The 24,182-nt window shown below is 42.6% G+C and overlaps 1 protein-coding gene across 2 annotated transcripts; it reads left to right on the top strand.

The window, feature by feature from the left end:
• Positions 1-514: 514 nt before the first annotated feature.
• Positions 515-24,182, top strand: si:dkey-177p2.6 (uncharacterized protein LOC568712 homolog). 2 transcript variants are annotated; one of them, XM_035793909.2, is made up of 2 exons: positions 515-726; positions 19,979-24,182. In XM_035793909.2, the coding sequence occupies exons 1-2, from the start codon at positions 719-721 to the stop codon at positions 20,646-20,648; spliced, it is 678 nt and encodes a 225-aa protein (XP_035649802.1). In that variant the 5' UTR covers positions 515-718; the 3' UTR covers positions 20,649-24,182. The 2 variants fall into 2 exon arrangements, with proteins under 2 accessions (XP_035649802.1, XP_035649801.1); XM_035793908.2 differs by lacking the exon at positions 515-726 and adding an exon at positions 7,580-8,100.

Genomic DNA, 24,182 nt, shown 5'->3' with positions numbered 1-24,182 from the left:
TGGTTGCCTCTGCCAGGAGGCTGAAAGTTGGCCGCAAGTGGATCTTCCAGCAAGACAATGACCCCAAGAACACAATCCACAAAGAAATGGTTAATTGACCAGAAAAATCAACATTTTGCAATGGCCGTCTCAGTCTCCGGACTTGAACCCAATTGAAAACCTGTGGTTTGAATTGAAGAGGGTAGTCCATAAGCACATACCAAATGATATCAAGGATCTGGTCTAAGATCCCTCCCAATGTGTTCTCCAATCTCATTAAACATTACAGAAAAAGGCTAAGTGGTGTTATCCACGTAAGGTGAGGGTGCACAAAGTATTGAAAAAAGGGTGCACATACAATTTCACAAGACAAAATAAAAAATTACAATACAGAATAACACAAATATTCAAGAAAAACTATTGCATTTCTTAATAAGAAGATCCCAAATCAATATTTTTAATTGCTCGAGCCACACAAGAACATCCAACTGTCATTTGTAGTTGGTTCCAGAAATGAGGTGCTTTAAAACTAAAAGTGGATTTACCTAGTTCGGTGGAGACCCGGGGAAGCTCAAGAGTTAACCACTGTTGTGAACGGGTTTGGTATCTCGTGTTTTCATATTTTAACAGCGACCTTAGGTAAGTCAGAAGCTTTTGTAGTAGAGTTTTGTAAACAAAAAGGGAACTATTAAGTGATCTACGGGACTTTAATGAGGACCAGCCAACCTTTTGATACAGGATGCAGTGGTGAGTATTAAAACTGTCCCCTGTGATAAAGCGAAGGGTGCTATTGTAGACGGCATCCAAACGTTTAAGAGTAGTGGCTGCTGCAAACTGATAAATGGTGTCAACATAGTCAAGAACTGGCAGGAAAGTTGACTGTACAATCTGCTTCCTGCTATTTACGGAAGGGCAAGATCATTTTTTTTTAAAGCCCACTTTAAATCATAGCTTTTCAACTAGCTCATCCGTATGTTTTTTTTAAACATTACATCTTTGTCAATCAAAATGCCCAGATATTTAAAGGCGGAAACTCGATCAATGGGAGAACCATCTAATGGTTAAATATGTAGACCATCTGAATTTTTTTTTGTGAGAATTAGTGAACAACAGATGTTTAGTCTTTCCCACATTAAGTAAATCCTGTGTGGCTCAGTTGGTAGAGCATGATACTTGCAATGCCATGGTTGTGGTTTCAATCCCCATGGGGGACCAGTATGAATGAAAATATATGGGCTCACTACTGTATATCACTCTGGATAAGAGTGTCTGTTAAATGACAAAGAATGTACCTGTTTTAAACCAGGGCTTTCTGTAAGCAAAGTCACATTGCAGCACGAACATGGCCTGGTCAACAGTTGGGGCAATGGAATAAACACCAGTGTCGTCTGCATACAGATGAATATTATACGTTAACAGATATATTTCTCTAAACGGTTGCTAGAAGCCTGATCCAGCCCTATTTCAGCCAGCCTTTGGATGCAATGGTCGAAAGCTGTGGAAAAGTCTATAAATAAGGCAGCACAATGTTTTTTATGATCTAGGCAATTTAACACATCATCTAGATTAGAACAAGCGTAGCAGCTGAGGTGCTATGTCAACGTCTAAAACCAGACTGGTGCACATTTAGAATAGAATGAGAAATTTAAAAATGATTAGCTGAGAGTTGGCCAGTGATTCTGAAACTTTGAAAATGCAAGATTACTTGGAAAATGGACAGTAGCTATCTAAGTCAGAACGATTTCCTCGTTTGTGTAGCGGGAGGACGAGCCAGTTTCCAGATCTTGGGGATAACACCAGAAACAATTGTCAAGTAAAAAATATAGGTTAATGATTCTGCAATAAGTAGGGCAGAGAAGTGCTGAATTAAGAAGGTATCAAGAGAATCAGCCCATATGTCTGCTAGTCAGACATAGTATCAGTCAATCTAACCTTAGCCCAAGCAAAATTACGTTGCTGTCATTTTTCAGACAATTCGTGTGTGAACCAAGGGTTTGAGCTATCGTTTATGCTTCGTTTTTTATACGGAGCATGCTTATCTGCAACAGTGTTAAACAGAGAAGTAAAACATTTAAGGGCCTCATCTAAGTCAGAGATATACTGTATGATACCATCCCGCAGTAAAACAACCCCAGATCAGACATTAAATGTTGCTCATAAAAATTCCTAAAATGTATCTTTGTAATAATGCGTAGGCGGGATTTAGGTAATTTAGCATCTCTTATGCAGTCAATGGGACAGTTGTCACTGAGCTCATTAGCAAAAATTCCATTGGCAGTATACCTATGAGGGGCATTTGTTAGAATAATATCTAAATGAGTAGATTTTTCAGGGTGTTTAAAGTTGAGGCGAGTTAGATTTAGCTCAGTACAAATACCTTTCAGCCAATCTGATCCTGGCATTAACCAATCCAGATTAAGATCACCCAATATTAATAATTCATACATAGCATGGTCAGACAGTAATTCAAACAATTTGTTTTGAGAACAGTGTCAATGGGGCATAATTACCAAGACCCACATTTAGGATTAGGCATTCAAATTGCTTAGGGACAGAGTTGGAGAGGGACACAGAACATTTAAATAGCTCTTTACGAATAAGGCAACACCCCCACCTCTGTCAGATCGAAATACTGTAAATTATAACCAGTCAGAGAGACACATCGGAATTCGGCATAGACTTCTATTTGCTAAGATTCAGTAATAATCTAAAGATCTGCGTTGGTTTGAGAAGCCAGAGGTACAATACAATAACATTTTTAAATCATACTTCTGACATTTACATGAATCAGTCCAAGATTATTCATGACTGTGCCGTTAGGTCTATGCCTCGAACGAGGACGTGATTTAAAACAAGAGTCAGTGAGGATAAGGGCCGGCTCCAGGCATATAATGTTACTAGCTACAGTGACCAGATAGCTAGTTTGGTAAAGCATTTAGTGTTGTGTGCATTGTACTGCACTTACCACCCAATTTCTTTTATATTAAGTGTATGTGTCACTGCCTTGCTCAGTTAGCAAGCTAACATTAGCTAACTAATAAGCTATAATGCGCATTATCAAAGCTAATCCTTCTTCAAGCACAACACTCCTTAGCTAGAGGTAAAATATTTAAAGACTTGCTCTAGAAAAAAATGTTTAGTTAGAACAATTCTGATGATGAGGGTGGATTAGCCTTTTTGTTTCCTTTTCCTTGTCACTCCTGTCAGTTTCCCCAAGGGGAGGTTCATGCTCTCTTATTGGCTCAAAGTCAAGTTGTTGGCCACTTCTTCTACTATGATATATTGGCGATTGCACAATTGAATGTATTATAGGGATTATAATATTTTATTTTAAAATCATAATACTCCCTACTCATTTCTACCAAACACTTCCAAGACCCCCACCCCAGTCCATTCAATTTTATCTACTGTATATCATGCGGAAACAATCTACCTTTAGGATTATTCAGCATGTCAACAACCATTTGAACAGTAACATCTGTTACCCCCCCAAAACGATTTTGCTGTATCCACTATAACCTTTAACCTGGCATTTCCTCGTTCCACAACCTGAGTCATGTGGATAATCTTACCAACGAAAGCTATGAAGTTAACTTTATTCACTATCAGTATCCTTTGACACAGCACATTCATGATCACAAGATTTCTGAACAGGTCTCTAAACCATGCCAGGACCAGCAGAAGCACCAGCCCCGGCAGTAGGTCCACTTAGTACAGGAGCAGCAGAAGCACCAGCCCCGGCAGTAGGTCCACTTAGTACAGGAGCAGCAGAAGCACCAGCCCCGGCAGTAGGTCCACTTAGTACAGGAGCAGCAGAAGCACCAGCCCCGGCAGTAGGTCCACTTAGTACAGGAGCAGCCATGGAAGCTCCATTAGTCCGCACTGTAGTTCCACCAATCTGTCTTACAGCCTCTACATATGATACATCATGACTGATTCTATAACTCTGAGCCTCTCTAGCCTCTCTTTGCACCGAGCATGCACCAAACGCTGCACTGTGTTCCCCTCAACAATTACAACACTTAACCTTCACATTGCTCCCACATTCACCATAATCATGTTCCCTTCCACACTTGGCACATCTTTTCTTTCCTTTACACTGAACAGCTACATGTCCCATTCTTTGGCATTTAAAAAACTGTAATGGGGAAGGGACAAATGCTATGACATTGAAACTAAGGAATACCATCTGTACTTTCACAGGCAAAACCTTCTCAAACCTCAGCAGCACTGATAAGCCTTTCACTTTTTTGACCCTCTTTCCTACTGATCATCCTTTTGGCCTCAATCCCTCTGCCTCCCTTCACATTTTCTTTAATATCATCTATGGACATAGATATTGGGACCCCAGTAATGACTCCCCTCAACCTAGCATAAGCACCAGGGACATGGCTTTTAATCTTCTTCCCATTAAGCTTTTCCATTTGAAGAATCTTCCCTTGCTGAGCCTGGCTACCACAAAATATTTACATTTTCCAATGACCCGGGCTAGTTTGACTTCACCTATGTCTTTCTCCAACCTTTTCTCCATTTCCTCCATTTTGTCCACACTACTGGCTGCCATTTCCAACCAGAGTGTGTTGTCAAGTCCTCTCTCCGTTGTTGATCACTGCCCACTGTACAAGTAGAAACGGCTTCCGTCTGTGATAAGTACCTATCAGCAGTCAGATTATTGATGTGCTTTTCTTTGGTCAATAATATAAACGCAACATGTAACAATTTCAATGATTTTACTGAGTTCATGTTCATTAAAGGAAATCAGTCAATTGAAATATATTCATTAAGCCCCAATCTATGGTTTTCACATGACTGGGAATACAGATACGCATCTGTTGGTCTCAGATACAGTACCTTAATGAAAAGGTAGGGTCATTTTTCAGAAAACCAGTCAGTATTTGGTGTCCACCATTTGCCTCATGCAGTGTGACACATCTCCTTCGCATAGAGTTGATCAGGCTGTTGATTGTGTCCTGTGGAATGTTGTCCCACTCCTCTTCAATGGCTGTGCAAGTTTCAGGACATTGGCGGGACCTGGAACACGCTGTCGTACACGTCAATCCAGAGCATCTCAAACTTGCTCAATGGTTGACATATCTGTAAGTATGCAGACCATGGAAGAACTGGGACATTTTCAGCTTCCATTAATTATATACAGATCCCTGTAACATGGGGCCGCGCATTATCATACTGAAACATGAGGTGAGGCAGGATGGACGTACTGCTAACATCTCTAAAACGATGTTGGAGGCGGCTTATGGTAGAGAAATAAATAATCTGGCAACAGCTCTGGTGGACATTTCTGCTGTTAGCATGCCAATTGCATGCTACCTCAACTTTAGACATCTGTGGCATTGTGTTGTGTGACAAAACTGTACATTAATTATCTTGGCAACGGATAAATGCTCACTAATAGGGATGTAAACAAATATGTTTACAAAATTCGAGAGAAATAAGCTTTTTGTGCTTATGGAACATTTCTGGGATGTTTTATTTAAGCTCATGAAATATAGGACCAACACTTTACATGTTGCGTTTATGTTTTTGATCGGTGTATAATTGGTTTCAAGCTTTAGAGCTTGATCGTCCTGGACCGTAAGACCGGACCCCCTACGCCTAAAGGCACTTCTTCTTTCTCCTTGACATAGGTTGGCTATATTTTTGTTTGTACCTACAATGTCCTCCACTAATATTGGCACCCTTGGTAAATATGAGCAAAACAGGCTGTGGAAAAATAAAATATTGTTTATCCTCTTGGTCTTTCATTCAAAATATTCACAAAACTCTAACCTTCAATTAAAGTAAAATAATTGAAAGAAAAAATGTATTCTTATCATAAAACAAATATTATTCTCAAATATATGTGTGCCACAATTATTGGCACCCCTTTACAACCTCCCTTTGCCAAGATAACAGGTCTGAATCTCCTATAATGCGTAATGAGGTTGGAGAACACATGGCAAGGGATCTGAGACCATTCCTCCATACAGAATCTCTACAGTCCTTCAGATTCCGAGGTCCACACTTGTGAACTCTCCTCTTCAGCTCATCCCACAGGTTTCTTATGGGGTTTATGTCAGGGGACTGGGATGGCCATGGCAAAACCTTGATTCTGTGATCAGGGAACCATTTTTGTGTTGATTTTGTAGTGTGTTTGGATCATTGTCATGCTGGAAGATCCAACCACTGCCCAGTTTAAGCTTCCTAGCTGAGGCAGTCAGGTTTTGATTTAATATCTGCTGGTACTTGATGGAGTCCATGATACCATGTATCCTAAAAAGTTGTCCAGGGCCTTTGGAAGAAAAACACAGCCACAACTTCAAATATCCACCACCATACTTCAGTTGGGTTGAGGGACTTTTCTGCATGGTTATCTTTCTGTCTACATCAAACCCACCTCGGATGTTTGTTTCCAAAAAGCTCTATTTTGGTCTCATCTGACCATAGAACCCGGTCCCATGAAAAATTCCAGTAACGTTTGGCAAAATGTAGGAGCTTGAGTTTGTTGTTTGATGACAGCAAAGGCTTTTTTTTATGGCAACCCTCCCAAACAACTTGTCGTTATGTTGGTGGCATCTGATCTTAGTTTTGGAGACTTTCTGACCCCAAGACCCAACTAACGTCTGCAATTCTCCAGTTGTGATCCCTGGAAATGTTTTGGCCACTCGAACCATCCTCCTCACTGTGCATGGGGTCAATATAGACACACGTCCTCTTCCAGGCCGATTGTTAACATCTCCAGTTGCTTTAAACTTCTTAATTATTGTCCTGATAGTGGAAATGTGCATTTTCAACCGTTGAGCAATTTTCTTAAAGCCATTTCCGGATTTGCGCAGCTCAGCAACCTTTTGTCAAACATCATTCCTGTATTCTGTATTCATAGAGATGGATTACTTTGGGAACTTGGCCTGTGTGTCACCTCATATTTATACCCCAGTGAAACAGGAAATCATTGCTTACCGCTAATCACTCAGGTGGACTTAAAAACAGAAAATATGAATGGGAATATACTTCAGTTAGATTTTACTCATAATAATTTATGGGGGTGCCAATAATTGTGGCACACGTTTCAAGGAGAAAAATATTTATTTCACATGTATTTTTTCCAATCATTTTACTTCAATTAAAGATGAGATTTTTGTGAATATTTTGAATGTAAGACCAAGAGGATAAACAACAAAGACATGTTTTTCACAGCCCGTGTTGCTCATATTTACCAAGGGTGACAATAAATATTATTGGAGGGCACCGTGGGTCAGGTTTTTGATGCTGAACAACGCTTTACACGATGTACTCCATTACCCATCCCCGTACCTTTTCCCTGGCCACTACTGGTTATGTGAGCATGCATTTCTTGTGAATTGCATCTGGCTAGGCTGCAGGATACTGTATTCTGGAAAAGTGAAAATGATTCAAAACCTTAGATTGGTAAATACATGACACATTTGTCCTCAATCTTGCTCATCGCTACTATTTTGTGCCAAAAACGTAAATTACATTTGAATCGTCTTCAGCTAGCTAGTACAGTACTTCGGTCACGTGCGCAAGGCGGCTAATTAGAACGAGAAGGTTGTGGCAGGAGTGGGGGGAAGTGTACTCTGCCAATCAGACGTAGTTACTAGGTGGGCCTGAAATTTCATTCGACCAATCAAGGTTCTCCCACCTGACGACCGTCAATCAGCTGAGCCTCTTTCGGGTAGGTTCTACAATGTTGTAGCCAAAGTTTTGAACCGTAGTTCTTCAGTTAGCTAATAGCTAGTTCGATGCTTTCAATAGAGTAGTTTGTCCAGGAATGGCCATACTTTTGGCAAGCATATTTCGACTTTCAAAGTCAGAGGATTTTATAATAAGGCCTGTTAGCATAGCTAACAGTATATTTCTTGCTAGCTATATGTATTTTAGTTGTTAGCAGTCTGTCACAGTGTTCCTACTTTGCTGTGGCGATAAATTTAACTAGATAGTTAGTACAACACAACATGATATGGGCCAACGGGATATTGTATCCTACGAGACGTCGGTGAGAAGAAAAAGCAGAATTCGAACTGCCTCAACAATGTGTCGTTTGGATGTGGACTGTGCCGTGAAAGGACCTGAACAACATGGAAATGCCCTCCCTTCGTCAAGGTAATATACTTTATCCAATCAATACAATTTACCTGGTTTAGTAGAACATTTTTTTAATCTTCGTATATAAATAACTTAGTTTAGCTCTGCCACAAACTTCATAACTAACCTAGCTAACGTTAGCATAGTTAGCTCGCCACTTGTCTTTAGCCAAGTTAGCCTGCTACTGTGTACTTGCTCTCATTTTCCTCCACAATAAGACAACTTTAAACGTATGATTTAGACATGCCAAGTAAATATCCTTTCTATACCTGAAACATTGGTCGAATAACTAAACCTAGCTAAATTCACTAACAGTAGCTAGCTAACTAACCACATTTCGTCGACCATAGGTAACTAACGTTAGCGCGAGCTGTATCGGGAACCAAAACGAACATTGTTTGAATCGATTATTTGCAACAAAATTGCTAGCCTCTGTTACTATAATTTGAGTGAATAACTAGTTATGTTAATCTGTTCTTAATGTATTTGCCATTTATGAAACGGACAAGGCGATTGTTGCGTTTTCACAACTAACGTTGATGTTAGTTCACGGAGTTCGTGTGCGCTGCTGCTGTGTAATGTGGGATCAACTTGACTAGCTCGTCAACTGGGGTAGCGCCAGCAAGCAACGTTGGCCGACACATCTGAATGTGGAGTTATCTAACTAGATCGAGCCACTTCAACATAATGGTTTTGCATTTCTGCCTGCTAGTGCGTTATGTCTGACACGTGCAAATAATCATAGCCAATATGTTTTATTAGCCATCCAATTTGATTTGGCGAAATGGAATTTAGGTTTCTGCCCTACACTATGTTGTCTCTGACTTGAAGCAAGAGGTGTTTTACAGGACCCGGACAGAATATATCTTATTTAGCAAAGATGCAGCATTATGCAAAAAAGCCTCTACAGTTGTTCACACATGACTTGTGCGTGTCGGTAATAAGAGGTCCCATGCTGTACTAGTGAAGTGGCCTTTCTGAAAGGAGACTACAATTAATGGATATGGTTTTTGCTCTATTTCGACACTCAGAATCTGTGAGCATCACGTGCCATGAGTGTCCTTAATGATGTATCAAACCAAGCAATTATCAACGACTTTTGACAAATTATATTTGTTACATCTTCTCCAGGTTATTTACTAGGAGGAGAGTGGTCATGCTACAATTGTGTGTGATTTCCTCAGACACTTCAGAATGTAGGTAGGATGTTGCAGTGTTAGTTCCCCCTCGACTGGATCTACATGCTCAACCCCAATGAAATCAGTAGGTGAGGACTTCTCCGTGTCTGGAAGAGTGACTAATCTGTTACCTAATGAACGTGACTCATTTCGTCAGGGTGGTTCCGCCACCCAGTGACAAATCTGTCCATATAAAGACTTCCGCCAGAGCGGTCTGTCCGCTTAACTGTTCATTACTCTGATCCTACTCTGCTTATCAATAGTTGTCTCCGCCTCCTCTTCCCTTCCTCTCCCTGGCCATTATCCTCACTGCACTTCCTCGTTTCTACTCTTTCTCCTCCCACTTTTGCCCACAGCCTACCCCGCCTCGCTCTCTCCTGGCCATATATCTGTTGCCTCCAGGGCTGAGAGAGAGAGGGGGAAGTGCGTGTGTAGAATCGTGACTTCACTCATGTGCCACCAACGCAGGGAAATCCATAGAGTGGGCAGAAAAGAGGCAAGAGACGCTGTTCTCCGTTTTCAATTGGCTGACTGGTCCGTTGTTGCGTCAAGTTACAACCATTCCACATTTTCTGATGATATTCCACATTTTAACTCAATCTTATGTCCTCCCAATTTATTAGCTTATTGAAAACTATCGAGTTGACTCACTTGGCTGGGTTTTCCCACTCCATAATTCTTTCTTGTTTGAAAGTACCATAAAGCTTGGGAAAGTCGTGCTCTTTAGCGCACATGATTCCCCTGCCTGGGTAGCATTCCGGCCTCTACAGCCCCTACACGTCCCCCCCCGCAGTTCACAAATTTACCTAAATGAATAACAAAGTATTTAAGGAGATTGGAACTGTCAGTCGTGTATTAACTCCCTGGCAAAAACTATTGTCAAATCTTTAGTCACTGTTACTAGCCGACTACCACCCAGTACTCAACCTATACCTTAGGGAAGCAGTCTATGTACATAGTCATTGAACACTCGTCACTTTAATAATGTTTACATACTGTGTTTTACTCACTTCATATATGTGTATACTGTATTCTAGTCATGGCTCATCTGATATAACTACTGCTATACACACCTTTTCTATTCATATACTGTCCATAATGTCTATACACACCATTATTTACATATTTATATTCCTGACTCTGACGTTGCTTGTTCTAATATTTCTGTTTGTTAATTTGTTTCTTTTTCTTTTGGGGATTTACATGTTAGGTATTACTGGAGCTAGGAACTTAAGCATTTCTCTGCACCCGCGATAACTGAAAAATACACTGTCTACGAGACCAATAAAATTGGATTTGATTTAGTTGCTAGTTTACCTGTCCACACTGAATCCTTTGAATCTTTTCTTCAACAGCCAGGGTCTACAACAGGGTTTCCCATTCTCGTCCTGGGTACCCCAGGGGGTGCTCGTTTTGGTTTTTGCACTGGCACTTTACAGCTGACTCAACTAATCATCAAGCTTTGATAACTTGAATCAGCTGTGTGCTGCTAGGGCAACAGCCATACATGCACCCCTTGGGGTCCCCAGGACAGTGTTTGGGGAAACGCTGGTCTACAAGGTCCTAGTTTCTGCCGAGTCCCCAACAACCGGAACATCCGGTTTTCAGGGGAAATGGAAAGAGCCTGTGATGCTACTTCCTCTTTTGGATGATAAACAAGGCGAAACTCTATCTTAACTCCTCCACATTTACTGGATCGGTTGAACCGTGCAGAAGAGAACCTCCCCGGATGTTTTTATTTTCTTGTCAATACAAGTATGTAGGGGATCTACACTGAACAAAAGTATAAATGTCACATGTAAAGTGTTGGTCCTATGTTTCATGAGCTGAAATGAAATATCCCCAGAAATGTTTCATGTGCACAAAAAGCTTATTTCTCTCAAATTTTGTGCACAAATTTGCTTACTTCCCTGTTCGTGAGCATATCTGCTTTGACATGCTGACTGTAGGAATGTCCATCGGAATTGTTGCCAGAGAATCAAATGTTCATTTCTCTATCATAAGCCGCCTCCAATGTTTTAGATAATCAGACCACGTGTGGGCGAGCGGATTGCTGATATCAAATTTGTGAACAGAGTGCCCCATGGTGGGGTTATGGTATGGGCATGCATAAGCTACGGATGACAAACAATTTGTTTTATCAATGTCAATTTGAGTACACAGAGATACCGTGACAAGACCTTGAGGCCCATTGTGCCATTAATCTGCCGCCATTCCCTCATATTTCAGCATAATAATGCACGGGCCTGTCGAATGGATTTGTACACAATTTCTGGAAGCTGAAAATGTCAGTTCTTCCATGACCTGCACACTTACAGACATGTCACCCAGTGAGCATGTTTGGGGTGCTCTGGATCGACGTGTACGACAAGTGTTCCAGTTCCCGCCAATATCCAGCAACTTCTTACAGCCATTGAAGAGGAGTGGAACAACATTCCACAGGCCACAATCAACTGCCTGATCAACTATGTGAAGGAAATGTCGCTCTGCATGAGGGAAATGGTGGTCACGTCAGATACTGACTGGTTTTCTGATTCATGCCCCTTCCTTTTTTAAGGTACTGTATCTGTGCCCAACAGATTAATATTTGTATTCTCAGTTGTGAAATCCATAGATTAGGAACTAATTAATTTATTTCAATTAACCAATTTCCTTATATGAACTGTAACTCAGTAAAATCATTGAAATTGTTCCATGTTGTGTTTTTATTTTTGTTCAGTGTAGTTTCAGGTTTTTACGACTGCTACGTTAGGTTAACACCGTCCAGAACACAGTCAGCACAGGAGTAAAAAATAATAATCTGAATGAAGCATTTCGTCATTTGGCCAAAGTCTGCAACGGAATAAAATGAAGGGCTCAGAGTAGGGGTGTCAAATTCATTCCATGGAGGGCGTAGTGTCTGATGCTTTTTAGTTTTCCCTTTCAATTAGGACTTAGACAAACAGGTGAGGGGAGTTCCTTATTGATTCATCAATCAAGTACAAGGGAGGAGTAAACCTGCAGACATTCGTCCCTCCGTGGTATGAGTTTACAAATGGTTTAGAGGATATCCTTATGTCCCGTTATATTTTCAGAAAGCTGAACTGTGATGGGTTTACTTAAAATTCCCTGATGCTGCACTGCCAATATCTCCGCTCCAAAAGTCCTCTCTCTGAATCTAGGCCTATGCATCATTTGTGCACAATCCAGTGTCATCTCGGTCTCTTGCTCTGGCCGCTCATCCGGCACTGTTGCCATGGTAAGTAGGCTGTGGTGAAACTGGCTTTATACAGAGGCCCTGTATAAAGAATAGCTCACTGCCACAACTGCTTACATATGAGAGGCACAGCTAGCTATTGCTCTGCTCGGAGTCCAAGCCACAGGTTTTTATCTGCAAATCAAAATCCACGTTACAACGGTGTAGTGCTAGGGAATTTTAATGGAATAAGTTTGCTTTTCAAATTTGATACATATGTTGGAACAAGTTAGCGGTCCAGTTAACATCGCATTTATCACCCAGGGGCTTGGGTGTAATCAACACTGGGATGCTGCCTTTCTCCGGCTTGTTTTCACTACAAAAATTACAGGTTTTAATTAATTGGGCAGACGACATTGATAGGATTTGATGGACTCGTTCCATTTATATACTTTTTTTGCTGCCAGACACAGGCTGCAGACTTCAGTTTCACCACCCATGTTTACAGTGTAGCCTGTCTTTCAGATACCTCAAAAGCCCAGAGCTATAATCCATTCTTCAGCCTATGACTGTTTTGTGAACACCTAGCATATAGGGCAGGTTTGTAAGGAGCACTGCTCTTTGTGGTGGCGTATGCAGTTATGTAACCACCGACCTCAGACGTGGAATTGGACCACTGCCTCCACACACACAAGTTGAAGCAACACTGCACAGTACAGCACCCTGAAGGTGGAAAATTATACGTTTAGATGGTAGTACATAAAATGTATTTGAATACCAGCTATTCTTCATTTGTTATTCATCTTTTAAGTTCACTATAACTTGACTTTATTAAAAAGAGCATACTTATGTTGGGCAATGGCATTCCTAGCCACACTATCCTCAGTCATTCATTCACATTGCTGCTGCCTCTGCTGTAGAGGAGACCAGTGTGCACTGGGACCTGCAGAGGCTGCGTGCAACCAGACATCCAAGTGATGGATCAGTTGTGAATGCAGAACCGCCTACAGCACGGAGTAGGCTGCTACAGCCCGGCTTCCTGTCGACACCCACTCAGCGCCAACACCACACACTGATTGGAAGAGAGGCGGTGCTCCAGCAACAGAGGGAGAGCGGAGAGCTCATCATATTGGCTACATGCTGTGATTAAGGAATCACTGCAGAGGTAGCTCCTGTAATAGTTAATGTAATTATTATACAGTGTACAGACAGTAGGATATCCTGTGTTTTACTTCTGCCATTTACCCAACCTATGTATGGTGTGGTGATTCTGCTCATTGTGCAAATAGAGAGTGAAAGGAGATGTGACGATGTGGACAGCTCAGTCAGCCAGTGCTCTGTCCTCAGACATGTTCTTGGGCTGACACTCGGGCAGGATAGATGGATATGGATTGCCATGGTGACTAGCAAGTCTAGCACCGTACTCTCAACACTGCCTCATTCCCCCTGAGAGGAGCGGGTCATGTGACCTACGTGCAGCGCGAGCTAGCGCCACAGCTCTCCCGTTCATGCTGCAGCAACCACTGACAGCCAACAGGGTTTTTTCCCTCTACCCTGTGGAATGGACAGGATTTCAACAAATATACATTTGTAAAGTAGTGCATTCGTAAAGTATTCAGACCCCCTTTTCCACATTTGGTTCCTTTACAGCCTTATTCTAAAATGCACTGCTCAAAAAAATAAAGGGAACACTAAAATAACACATCCTAGATCTGAATAAATTAAATATTCTTATGACTTCTTTCTTTACATAGTTGAATGTGCTGACAACAAAATCACACAAATTATCAATGGAAATCAAGTTTATCAACCCATGGAGGTCTGGATTTGGAGTCACACTCAAAATTAAAGTGGAAAACCACACAGGCGGATCCAACTTTAATGTCCTTAAAACAAGTCAACATGAGGCTCAGTAGTGTGTGGCCTCCACGTGCCTGTATGACCTCCCTACAACGCCTGGGCATGCTCCTGATGAGGTGGCGGATGGTCTCCTGAGGGATCTCCTCCCAGACCTGGACTAAAGCATCCTGCCAACTCCTGGACAGTCTGTGGTGCAGCGTGGCGTTCGTGGATGGAGCGAGACATGATGTCCCAGACATCAATTGGATTCAGGTCTGGGGAATTGGGCAGGCCAGTCCATAGCATCAATGCCTTCCTCTTGCAGGAACTGCTGACACACTCCAGCCACATGGGGTCTTGCATTGTCTTGCATTAGGACGAACCCAGGGCCAACCGCACCAGCATATGGTTCACAAGGGGTTTGAGGATCTCATCTCGGTACCTAATGGCAGTCAGACTACCTCTGGCGAGCACATGGAGGGCTGTGCGGCCCCCCAAAGAAATGCCACCCCACACCATGACTGACCCACCGCCAAACCGGTCATGCTGGAGGATGTTGCAGGCAGCAGAACGTTCTCCACGGCGTCTCCAGACTCTTGTCACATCTGTCACGTGCTCAGTGTGAACCTGCTTTCATCTGTGAAGAGCACAGGGAGCCATTGGCGAATTTGCCACTCTTGGTGTTCTCTGGTAAGCACAACCCCCCACCTGTGGATGTCAGGCCCTCATACCACCCTCATGGAGTCTGGATGTCATTTTGCAGGGCTCTGGCAGTGCTCCTTGCACAAAGGCGGAGGTAGCGGTCCTGCCTCTGGGTTGTTGCCCTCCTACAGCCTCCATGTCTCCTGATGTACTGGCCTGTCTCCTGGTAGCGCCTCCATGCTCTGGACACTACGCTGACAGACACAGCAAACCGTGCCACAGATGAAAGCAGGTTCACACTGAGCACGTGACAGATGTGACAAGAGTGGAGACGCCGTGGAGAACGTTCTGCTGACTTGGAGTTACATTGTGTTGTTTAAGTGTTCCCTTTATTTTTTTGAGCAGTGTATGTTTAGTTATCTACACACAATACCCCATGATGACAGTTAGGAAAGCTAAGGCTAGCTTTTTCATGCAGAAATGTGCATCCTGTAGCACAAACTTAAAGTTCTGGGACACTAAAGTCCATGGAGAATAGGAGTGTCTCCCAGCTGCCCACTGCACTGAGGTTAGGAAACACTGTCACCCGCTATAAATCCACTATAATAGAGAATTTTCTAAGCATTTTTCTACGGCTGGCCATGCTTTCCACCTGGCTACCCCTACCCCGGTCAACAGCTATGCACTCCCCACAGCAACTCTCCCAAGCCACCCCCATTTCTCGTTCACCCAAATCCAGATAGCTGATGTTCTTAAAGAACTGCAAAACCTGGACTCCTGCAAATCAGCCCGGCTGATAATTTGGACCCTCTCTCTTTAAAATAATCTGCGAAATTGTTGCAACCCCTATTACTAGCCTGTTCAACCTCTTTCATATTGTCTGAGATTCCCAAAGATTGGAAAGCTGTCACGGTCATCCCCCTCTTCAAAGGGGGAGACACTTTAGACCCAAATTGCTACAGACCTATATCTATCCTACCTTGCCCTTCTAAAGTCTTCGAAAGCCAAGTCAACAGATTACCGACCATTTCGAATACCACCGTACCTTCTCCGCTATGCAATCTGGTTTCAGAGCTGGTCATGGGTGCACCTCCGCCACGCTCAAGGTCCTAAATGATATCATAACCGCCATCGATAAGAGACATTACTGTGCAGCCGTATTCATCGACCTGGCCAAGGCATTTGACTCTGTCAATCACTGTATTCTTATTGGCAGGCTCAACAGCCTTGGTTTCTCAAATGATTGCCTCGTCTGGTTCACTAACTACTTCTTTGATAGAGTTCAGTGTGTCAAATCTGAGGGCCTGTTGTCCGGATCCCTGGCAGTCTCTATGGGGGGTGCCACAGGGTTCAATTCTCGGGCCGACTCTTTTTTTCTTCTGTATACATCAATGATGTCGCTCTCACTGCTGGTGATTCTCTGATCCACCTCTACGCAGACAACACCATTCTGTATATATCTGGCCCTTCTTTGGACACTGTGTTAACAACCCTCCAGATGAGCTTCAATGCCATACAACTCTCCTTCTGTGGCCTCCAACTGCTCTTCAACCGATCGCTGCCCACACCTACCCATCCATCCATAATCACTACCCTGGAGGGTTCTGACTTAGAATATGTGGACTACTGCAAATACCTAGGTGTCTGGTTAGACTGTAAACTCTCCTTCCAGACTCACATTAAGCATCTCCAATCCAAAATGAAATCTAGAATCGGCTTCCTAATTCACCCATGCTGCCAAACATACCTTCGTAAAACTGACCATCTTACCGATCCTCGACTTTGGCTATGTCATCTATAAAATAGCCTCCAACACTCTACTCAGCAAATTGGATGCAGTTTATCACAGTGCCATCCGTTTTGTCACCAGAGCCCCATATATTACCTACCATTGCAACCTGTATGTTCTCGTTGGCTGGCCATCGTTTCATGGGGCGGCAGGGTAGCCTAGTGGTTAGAGCGTTGGACTATTAACCGGAAGGTTGCAAGTTCAAACCCCCGAGCTGACAAGGTACAAATCTGCCCCTGAACAACTGTTCCTAGGCTGTCATTGAAAATAAGAATTTGTTCTTAACTGATTTGCCTAGTTAAATAAAAGTAAAATTTAAAATAAAATAAACTCGTTGCCAAACCCACTGGCATCTACAAGTCTCTGCTAGGTAAAGCCCCGCCTTATCTCAGCTCACTGGTCACCATAGCAGCACCCACCCATAGCATGCACTACCAAAGCCAACTCCTCCTTTGGCTGCCTTTCCTTCAAGTTCTCTGCTGCCAATGACTGGAACAAACTGCAAAAATCAATGAAGCTGGAGACTAATATCTCCCTCACTAGCTTTAACTAGCTGTCAGAGCAGATCACTGCACCTGTACATAGCCCATCTGTAAACAGCCCATCCAACTACCTCATCCCCATATTATATTTATTTATCTTGCTGTTTTGCACCCCAGTATCTCTACTTGCACATTCATCTTCTGCACATCTACCATTCGAATTGCTATATTGTAATTACTTAATGGCCTATTTATTGCCTTACCTCATTTGCACTCACTGTATATAGATTTTTCTTTTTTCTACTGTATTATTGACTGTTTGTTTATTCCATGTGTACCTCTGTTGTGTGTCAAACTGCTGTGCTTTCTTGGCCAGGTTGCAGTTGTAAATGAGAACTTGTTCTTAACTAGCCTACCTGGTTAAATAAAGGTGAAATAAATAAAAAATGACTGTGAAAACAGGTTTTTAGAAATGTTCGCAAATGTATAAAACATTTAAAACGGATACGTTATTTACGTAAGTATTCAGACTCTTTGCTATGAGACTCAATTGAGCTCATTTGCATCCTGTTTCCATTGATCATCTTTGGAGTCCACTTGTGGTAAATTAAATTGATTGGACATGATTTGGAAAGGCACACACCTGTATATGAGGTCCCACAGTTGACAGTCCATGTCAGAGCAAAAACCAAGCCATTAAGGTCAAAGAAATTGTCCGTAGAGCTCCGAGACAGGATTATGTCGAGGAACGTGGAAGGGTACCAAGGGATCTGGGGAAGGGTTCCAAAAAAAATTATCCAGCATTGAAGGTCCCCAAGAACATAGTGGCCTCCATCATTCTTAAATTTGAATAAGTTTGGAACCACCAAGACTCTTCCTGGAGCTGGCCACCCAGCCAAATGGAGTAATTGGGGGGGAAGGGCCTTGGTCAGGGAGGTGATCAAGAACCCAATGGTCACTCTGACAGTTCCTCTGTGGAGATGGCAGAACCTTCCAGAAGGACAACCATCTCTGCAACACTCCACAAATCAGGCCTGTATGGTAGTGGCCAGACTGAATTCCCATTCCTCAGTAAAATGCGCATGACAACCCGCTTGGAGTGTCAAACAGCACCTAAAAGACTATTAGACCATGAGAAACAAGATTCTCTGGTCTGCTAAAACCAAGATTGATCTCTTTTTGGTCTGTATGCCAAGTGTCACGTCTGGAGGAAACCTGTCACCATCCCTACGGTGAAGCATTGTGGTGGCAGCATTATGGTGTGGTTATGTTTTTCATGGAATGGGAGACTAGTCAGGATCGAGGGGAAAGATGAACGGAGCAAAGTACAGAGATCCTTGTTGAAAACCTGCTCCAGAGTTCTCAGGACCTCAGACTGGGGTGAAGGTTTATCTTCCAACAGGACAATGACTCTAAGCACACAGCCAAGACAACACAGGAGTCTTTGAGTGGCCCATCCAGCCGGGACTAGAACCCGATCGAACATCTGTTATAGACCTGAAAATAGCTGTTGTGCAGCGACGCTCCCCATGCCACCTCGACAGAGCTTGAGTGGATCTGCAGAGCAGAATGGGAGAAACTTCTCTAATACAGGTGTGCCAAGCTTGTAGCATCATACCCAAAAAGAATCGAGGCTGTAATCGCTGCCAAAGGTTCAACGAAGTACTGAGTAAAGGGTCTGGATACTTGTGTAAATGTGATTTCAGTTATATATTCAATCAATCAATCAGGGACTGGGAGACTAGTCAGGAGTGAGGGGAAAGGTGAACGGAGCAAAATACAATTTTGCAAACATTTCTAAAAACCTGTTTTTACTTTGTCATTATGGGGTATTGTGTGTGAATTGAGGGGGGGGAACACTATTTAATCAATTTTAGAATAAGGCTGTACGTAACAAAGTGGAGGTCAAGGGGTCTGATTTACTTTCAGATGAAGACTGTCCATGAATCGGCATATGCTAACATGAGTAGATCAAATTGAAAACAATGGTTGCAGTCTCCAGCTCTTTTTGTTCTATGAAAAATAATATATTCAAACACTACAAAACACACACAAACATCTACGACATAACATCTGTTCAGACCCACATACTCACAATCCCATCTCCAGCGCCTGCATCACTCTGCCACATGGCCTCAAATTGCACCATTTTGTTTCTCTGCGTCACCCACACACTTTCAACATTTTAGATAAAGCCTTTGACCTTTCCGTTGTCAAATTGAGGATTGTTTTGATTTTCCTGTATTTAAGTGTTTTTTTTTCTTCAAAGTTTGAGAGAAGTGTTGTCAAACCCATCGGGTATCTCACTGCACCCTCATGCTTTGTCGTGAAATATGCAGACCGACGGATTAAAAGTTAATTGACATCGTTATAGTTCTGACAGACCACTTTATAACGCCCTTAACTTTTGGACTTTATAGCGTTCCCAGACGGCATGGATTATTGAGTCATTGTTAGTTTTACATTTGACATGCTGTTGTATTGTAGAATTAGATTATTATTTGAGTTCATACTGGATTAAGTACATTTTCATTAACTGTAATTTCGTTAGTTATTGTTTTACCTCAGTGGACTGGAATGTCTAATGGTGGATAAATAAAGATGCCCCACTCAAGCCAAAGACCATTGGGGGAAAAATTGTCACAATTCCAGTCTGCTTAAGAGGTGGCTCTCCTGTAGGCATCATTGCATTAGCAGCTGGGTCTGTTCTGCTTAGTTGAATTGTTCCTGAAGCAGGAAAAAGGGAGCGCTTCCTCTTCTCTAACATCCTTTCTTCCTTTTCCCTCTACAGGTACATGGTGGGCCGTGGGGTGAAACGTAAGCTTAGTGACTGTGAGGATCAGATGCTGGACCTGCCCTACCCCCAGCAGAGGCAGCTGGTGCTGGACCTGTGCCTGGATAAACTCCAGAGTTGCCAGCGCCGAGCTGAACCCAGCCTGCACCGCTCGGTGTTGCTGGCTAACACTCTGCGACAGATTCAACAGGAGATGAGGCAGGAGGGAGGCCTGCATCTGGAGTCCCCCCCTCCAGCCCCCGCCACACCGCGCCACTCCCCGGATCTGCCGCCTGTGCCCTCGGACCGTTCCTCCACCCCAGTGGCCGCGCTCTCATCCTCACTGCTGTGTGACGACGACGCACAGTCAACCTGCACAGAGCTCCCCAAGGGACCGGGGTCCGAGGATGGCAGCAAGTCGCAGGATCTGCTGTTTGGATCCTTTGAAATCACCAACTCCACCAGCTACCTGACGGACCTGCAGCTGGATGACATTTTTGAGGACATTGACACATCCATGTACGACCCGTCAGACTTCTCTGTTCTAGCCTGCCCCCCTCCCAGAGGGAGCAGCGGAGCCTCCTTGGGGAATGACTATAACCTCAAGGCATTCTCCACCTCCAGCAGTACTCTGCAGATGTGTCTCAACGACCTCGACCACATCATGGAGATCCTGGTACGCTCTTGACTGATTGGCGCCACGTCGTAGTCACAACTACCCAGCATTTTATGAGCTGGGGGTGGGAAGAATGACTTTGATTTTTTTTATGCCTCTATTTTCATACAAAGAACTTGTTATATTTATACAAAAAGACTGATGGATACCTGCCTGATACACTTCTACTGTATGATAATGCACATTTTTGGTGGCCCGCTGAGGCCATCTTTTTTTCTATAGCAAGATTAAATTAATATGCAGGGACTTAAAGCAAGAAACACAAGTATTACCATTGAGACATTTATACGGGATTGTTATTCACCAGTGCATTCTTCGCGGGGGGAGGAATGACAACCTGTGGAACAAGGTGAAGAAAAGAACATTGGGGGAGGATTCCATTAAGTATTTCTGGAGCATTACAATCATTTATCAAGAATGAATGAGATGGGACTTAATCAATACTCACTACCTCTCTAAAACTAAGAACTCTGTCTCACTATTCAAAGAGATTCATGAACTCGCCGCTTCACTCATTTTGTATTTCAATTGGTCTTGTTCCTTTAACATAGAAAACTGGTGATTGTCAATAATACATATTTGTAACACCAGAAAGAATGCCTTCCTGCCGATATGAATCTCAAAACATAGCCGATAATTCCATGTTACACTGATGCCTTGTCCATCCATTTTGGTCATTTTAATCAGATGGTAGCGGACAACAAAAGAATCAGCACTAGATTTTGATGAATATTTGTTTTGAGGATATTGCGTTGATTACTTGGAATGATCCGTGTGTTTTTGTTACACTAGAATAGAAAATGCATGCATTTCAGCATTTAGTGGTTTGTCTCATTGAAGAACTGTACAATTTGAGTACTATGTACCCCCCCACTAACGGTTGTAAGAAAGAAAAATACAGATGCTGTCGTATCCCTCTAAAGAACATAGTGCCTATAACGGAGGATGAAGACTGGTGATGGTGGAACTGCCCACTGTACCCGCACATGGACACTAGCCTATGAAAAGGCGACAACCTGTGAGTTATTTCTCTAAGTAATTTATTTTGTATGTGATACTCAGTCCTGAAAAGAAGCCATTCTGCCAGGTGTGGGCACATCTGCTTTTAACCCTTCACACTCCCCTCGCCAAAGACTGACACTGCAAAAAAGCAGACCTTGGATGTCGGTGCCTCACGCTATGGTCGAGAATACGGTGTCCTAATGTTGAGTGAAACTGTCAGCCATCCGGTAGAATCCTCACTCAACATTTGTTCTCTAGGAATGTTCTCTCGGAATCGCCTTTTCTCTTACAACAGACTGCAGGGTTCGACTCTACTCCCAAGAAAATGCAAGTCATGGATACAGATGTAGGATCTTAATTTGATCTCTCTGTTTCAGGATAACTTTCCTGCAATGCAGGAAACATTTTATTTGGGGTTTAAAAAGGCTTCTGAAGTTTAATTTCCACTTTGGAATTTCAGATTTGATTGTCCCTTAAAAGTATCAACCCCTACAAAAATGTCCATCAATTATAATTCACATTTCTTGATGACGCAGGATTATTTTGCTGCTGTTGCAAACTGGGAGCAAATTACGATCCTACATGTGTAGGTATTGAAAGGAGTTGTGTAACCAGAGGGTTATACAACTGATGGGACATCCCCACTTACTCTTAGCTCCTTCTGTCTGAGGGTCATACCTGTGCTGAGGGACTGTCCTGCATTGCTTCCAGGCTGTTTTCACCCGAGACTGGAGAGAGGGGGAGGGGCAGTAGCTCATGTGGAGACCCTTGCTTGTGGAAATGGCTACACAGTTTCACAACAGCTGGTATGTGTGTCTCTGTGTATGCCAAGCTCTGTCCCCCAAAAGGGGCCCCCTTCTTCTATCAGCCAATAAGAATGCTGAGGGAGGGGCTTTGTTATCCTGTATGAAAGTGAATAACAAATGTAAGCAGCTAGATGCAGTTCCTTTTCTCACTGTGGTATGTGTCCCCTTCCTTGGCTCTTTTCACTGTTTATAACCCAGGGTTTTCACAATTTGACATCTTCTGTTGTCCGTTTGTTCAACACCGTATATCCATCCGTATCTACAATTTATCATGGATCATATAACCACAACGGAAGGATCTTTGTTGTCTGCACTGATCCACATATTCTGAAATAGGCTGATTTTTAGATGAGAGATTGGGACACAGGCTCCTGGCACTCTGTGGTGAAGCTCTCAAAGTAAACAAGTCCCTGGTGTTGATGCTCTGCCGTTGACACACACCCCTCCCGTCCTTCCAAAACCCCAGCACGACTGCACACAGACCCCACCCTAAGGACTGACTCGGCCTACCCTGAACATCATAACACATGGTACAATAAAACCAAGGAGGCTTATTTATCACACCATCTACATTCTTCAGTGGGCCCTCCCTACTCACTGCTGAGAGCTGTGCATCGAATGAGTTGAGAATTTCTAAGCTTTGTAAGCTTTTTTTTCTTGTACATATTTGTATTTATACATTTTCCTGTGTGATTGTTTATTTTCATGACCGCATTGAGATAATATATTGCATTTATTTAAGTAACTGGTCTGGGGGTTTTGTAGCAGAGTTCAGGACCCATTTTATTTTCATCGAAGAAGTAATATTGTGAAAACACGTCTGTAAATATTTGTTGCGGATCATGAAGAGATTGATATTTTAGATGTAACTGGGCCTACCTTTTCGTGTCTACGATGGGATTCTAACAAAGTCTAGATGAAGATTACTATGGATCAGGCAGTTGTAAAACTGGCAGCTTTTCACACTGTTTTCAGCCTACAGAAACTTTGCGAAGTTTAACCAAAATATGAAATTGGCAGTACATGTACAACCAATCAATATCCCTGGATTGAGCAATGGAATAGGCTAACGTGATGGCCTGTAATATTCTGGCCAGTTATGTAACTCACTAGCTCTCTGGTTCTTTGATGTTTTGGAGATTTTTACCAAACGTGAAAGGACTGCAATCCCACTTTCACTCGGCAGACTCCTAAACTAACGGTCAGAATGCTTAAAATTAAGTGTGGAAAGGAGTAAATAAAGATATGTTATAGCACATCTTAAGTAGTCTAAGTGTTCCATTGACTTTTTCGTGTATTCTCTGCAGTTTGCAAGGAGTTGCACTCTGTAGGGTGTTGACAAACCAATGTGAACTAATACAGTTCTCTTGATAAAGAACCATGTCGAATATCTTATTTGTTAGACAGGACTTATTACTGAGAGGTCGACAAACACTTCACTTTTGGAATGGTCTTACTAGAGTTGGAGCATTACAGAATGGATGTGGAGTCTATCTCTTACATATTTGGGGTTTTTATCACTTGTGTGAGTGACCCTTCTGGAGTCGTTAGTTTCAAAAACGTTCTACTGAAAACCAGAATGCTTCAGAATTATCACTTTTGTCCCAAGTGCAATATGAGTGTTGGTGATCTATATTTAGTAGAAATGTCTAACATTTGTTTTTATACTCTATGCAATACTATAGCAATTCAGTAAGTGAATAAAATGCAAAAGAGGAATGTCTTGGATTTCTTCATT

This window comes from Oncorhynchus keta, chromosome 19, assembly GCF_023373465.1.
Source record: "Oncorhynchus keta strain PuntledgeMale-10-30-2019 chromosome 19, Oket_V2, whole genome shotgun sequence".
Taxonomy (NCBI): Eukaryota; Metazoa; Chordata; class Actinopteri; order Salmoniformes; family Salmonidae; genus Oncorhynchus; species Oncorhynchus keta.
The sequence above is the reverse complement of the archived record's forward strand: the minus strand, read 5'-3'. Positions and strand labels throughout refer to the sequence as shown.

Excerpts from the sequence above, each read along its gene's own strand:
- si:dkey-177p2.6 (XM_035793908.2), top strand. The coding sequence starts at position 7,958 with ATGGGCCAACGGGATATTGTATCCTACGAGACGTCGGTGAGAAGAAAA. Across the intron at positions 8,101-19,978 it reads AATGCCCTCCCTTCGTCAAG|GTACATGGTGGGCCGTGGGG; the intron begins GTAATATACTTT and ends TTCCCTCTACAG.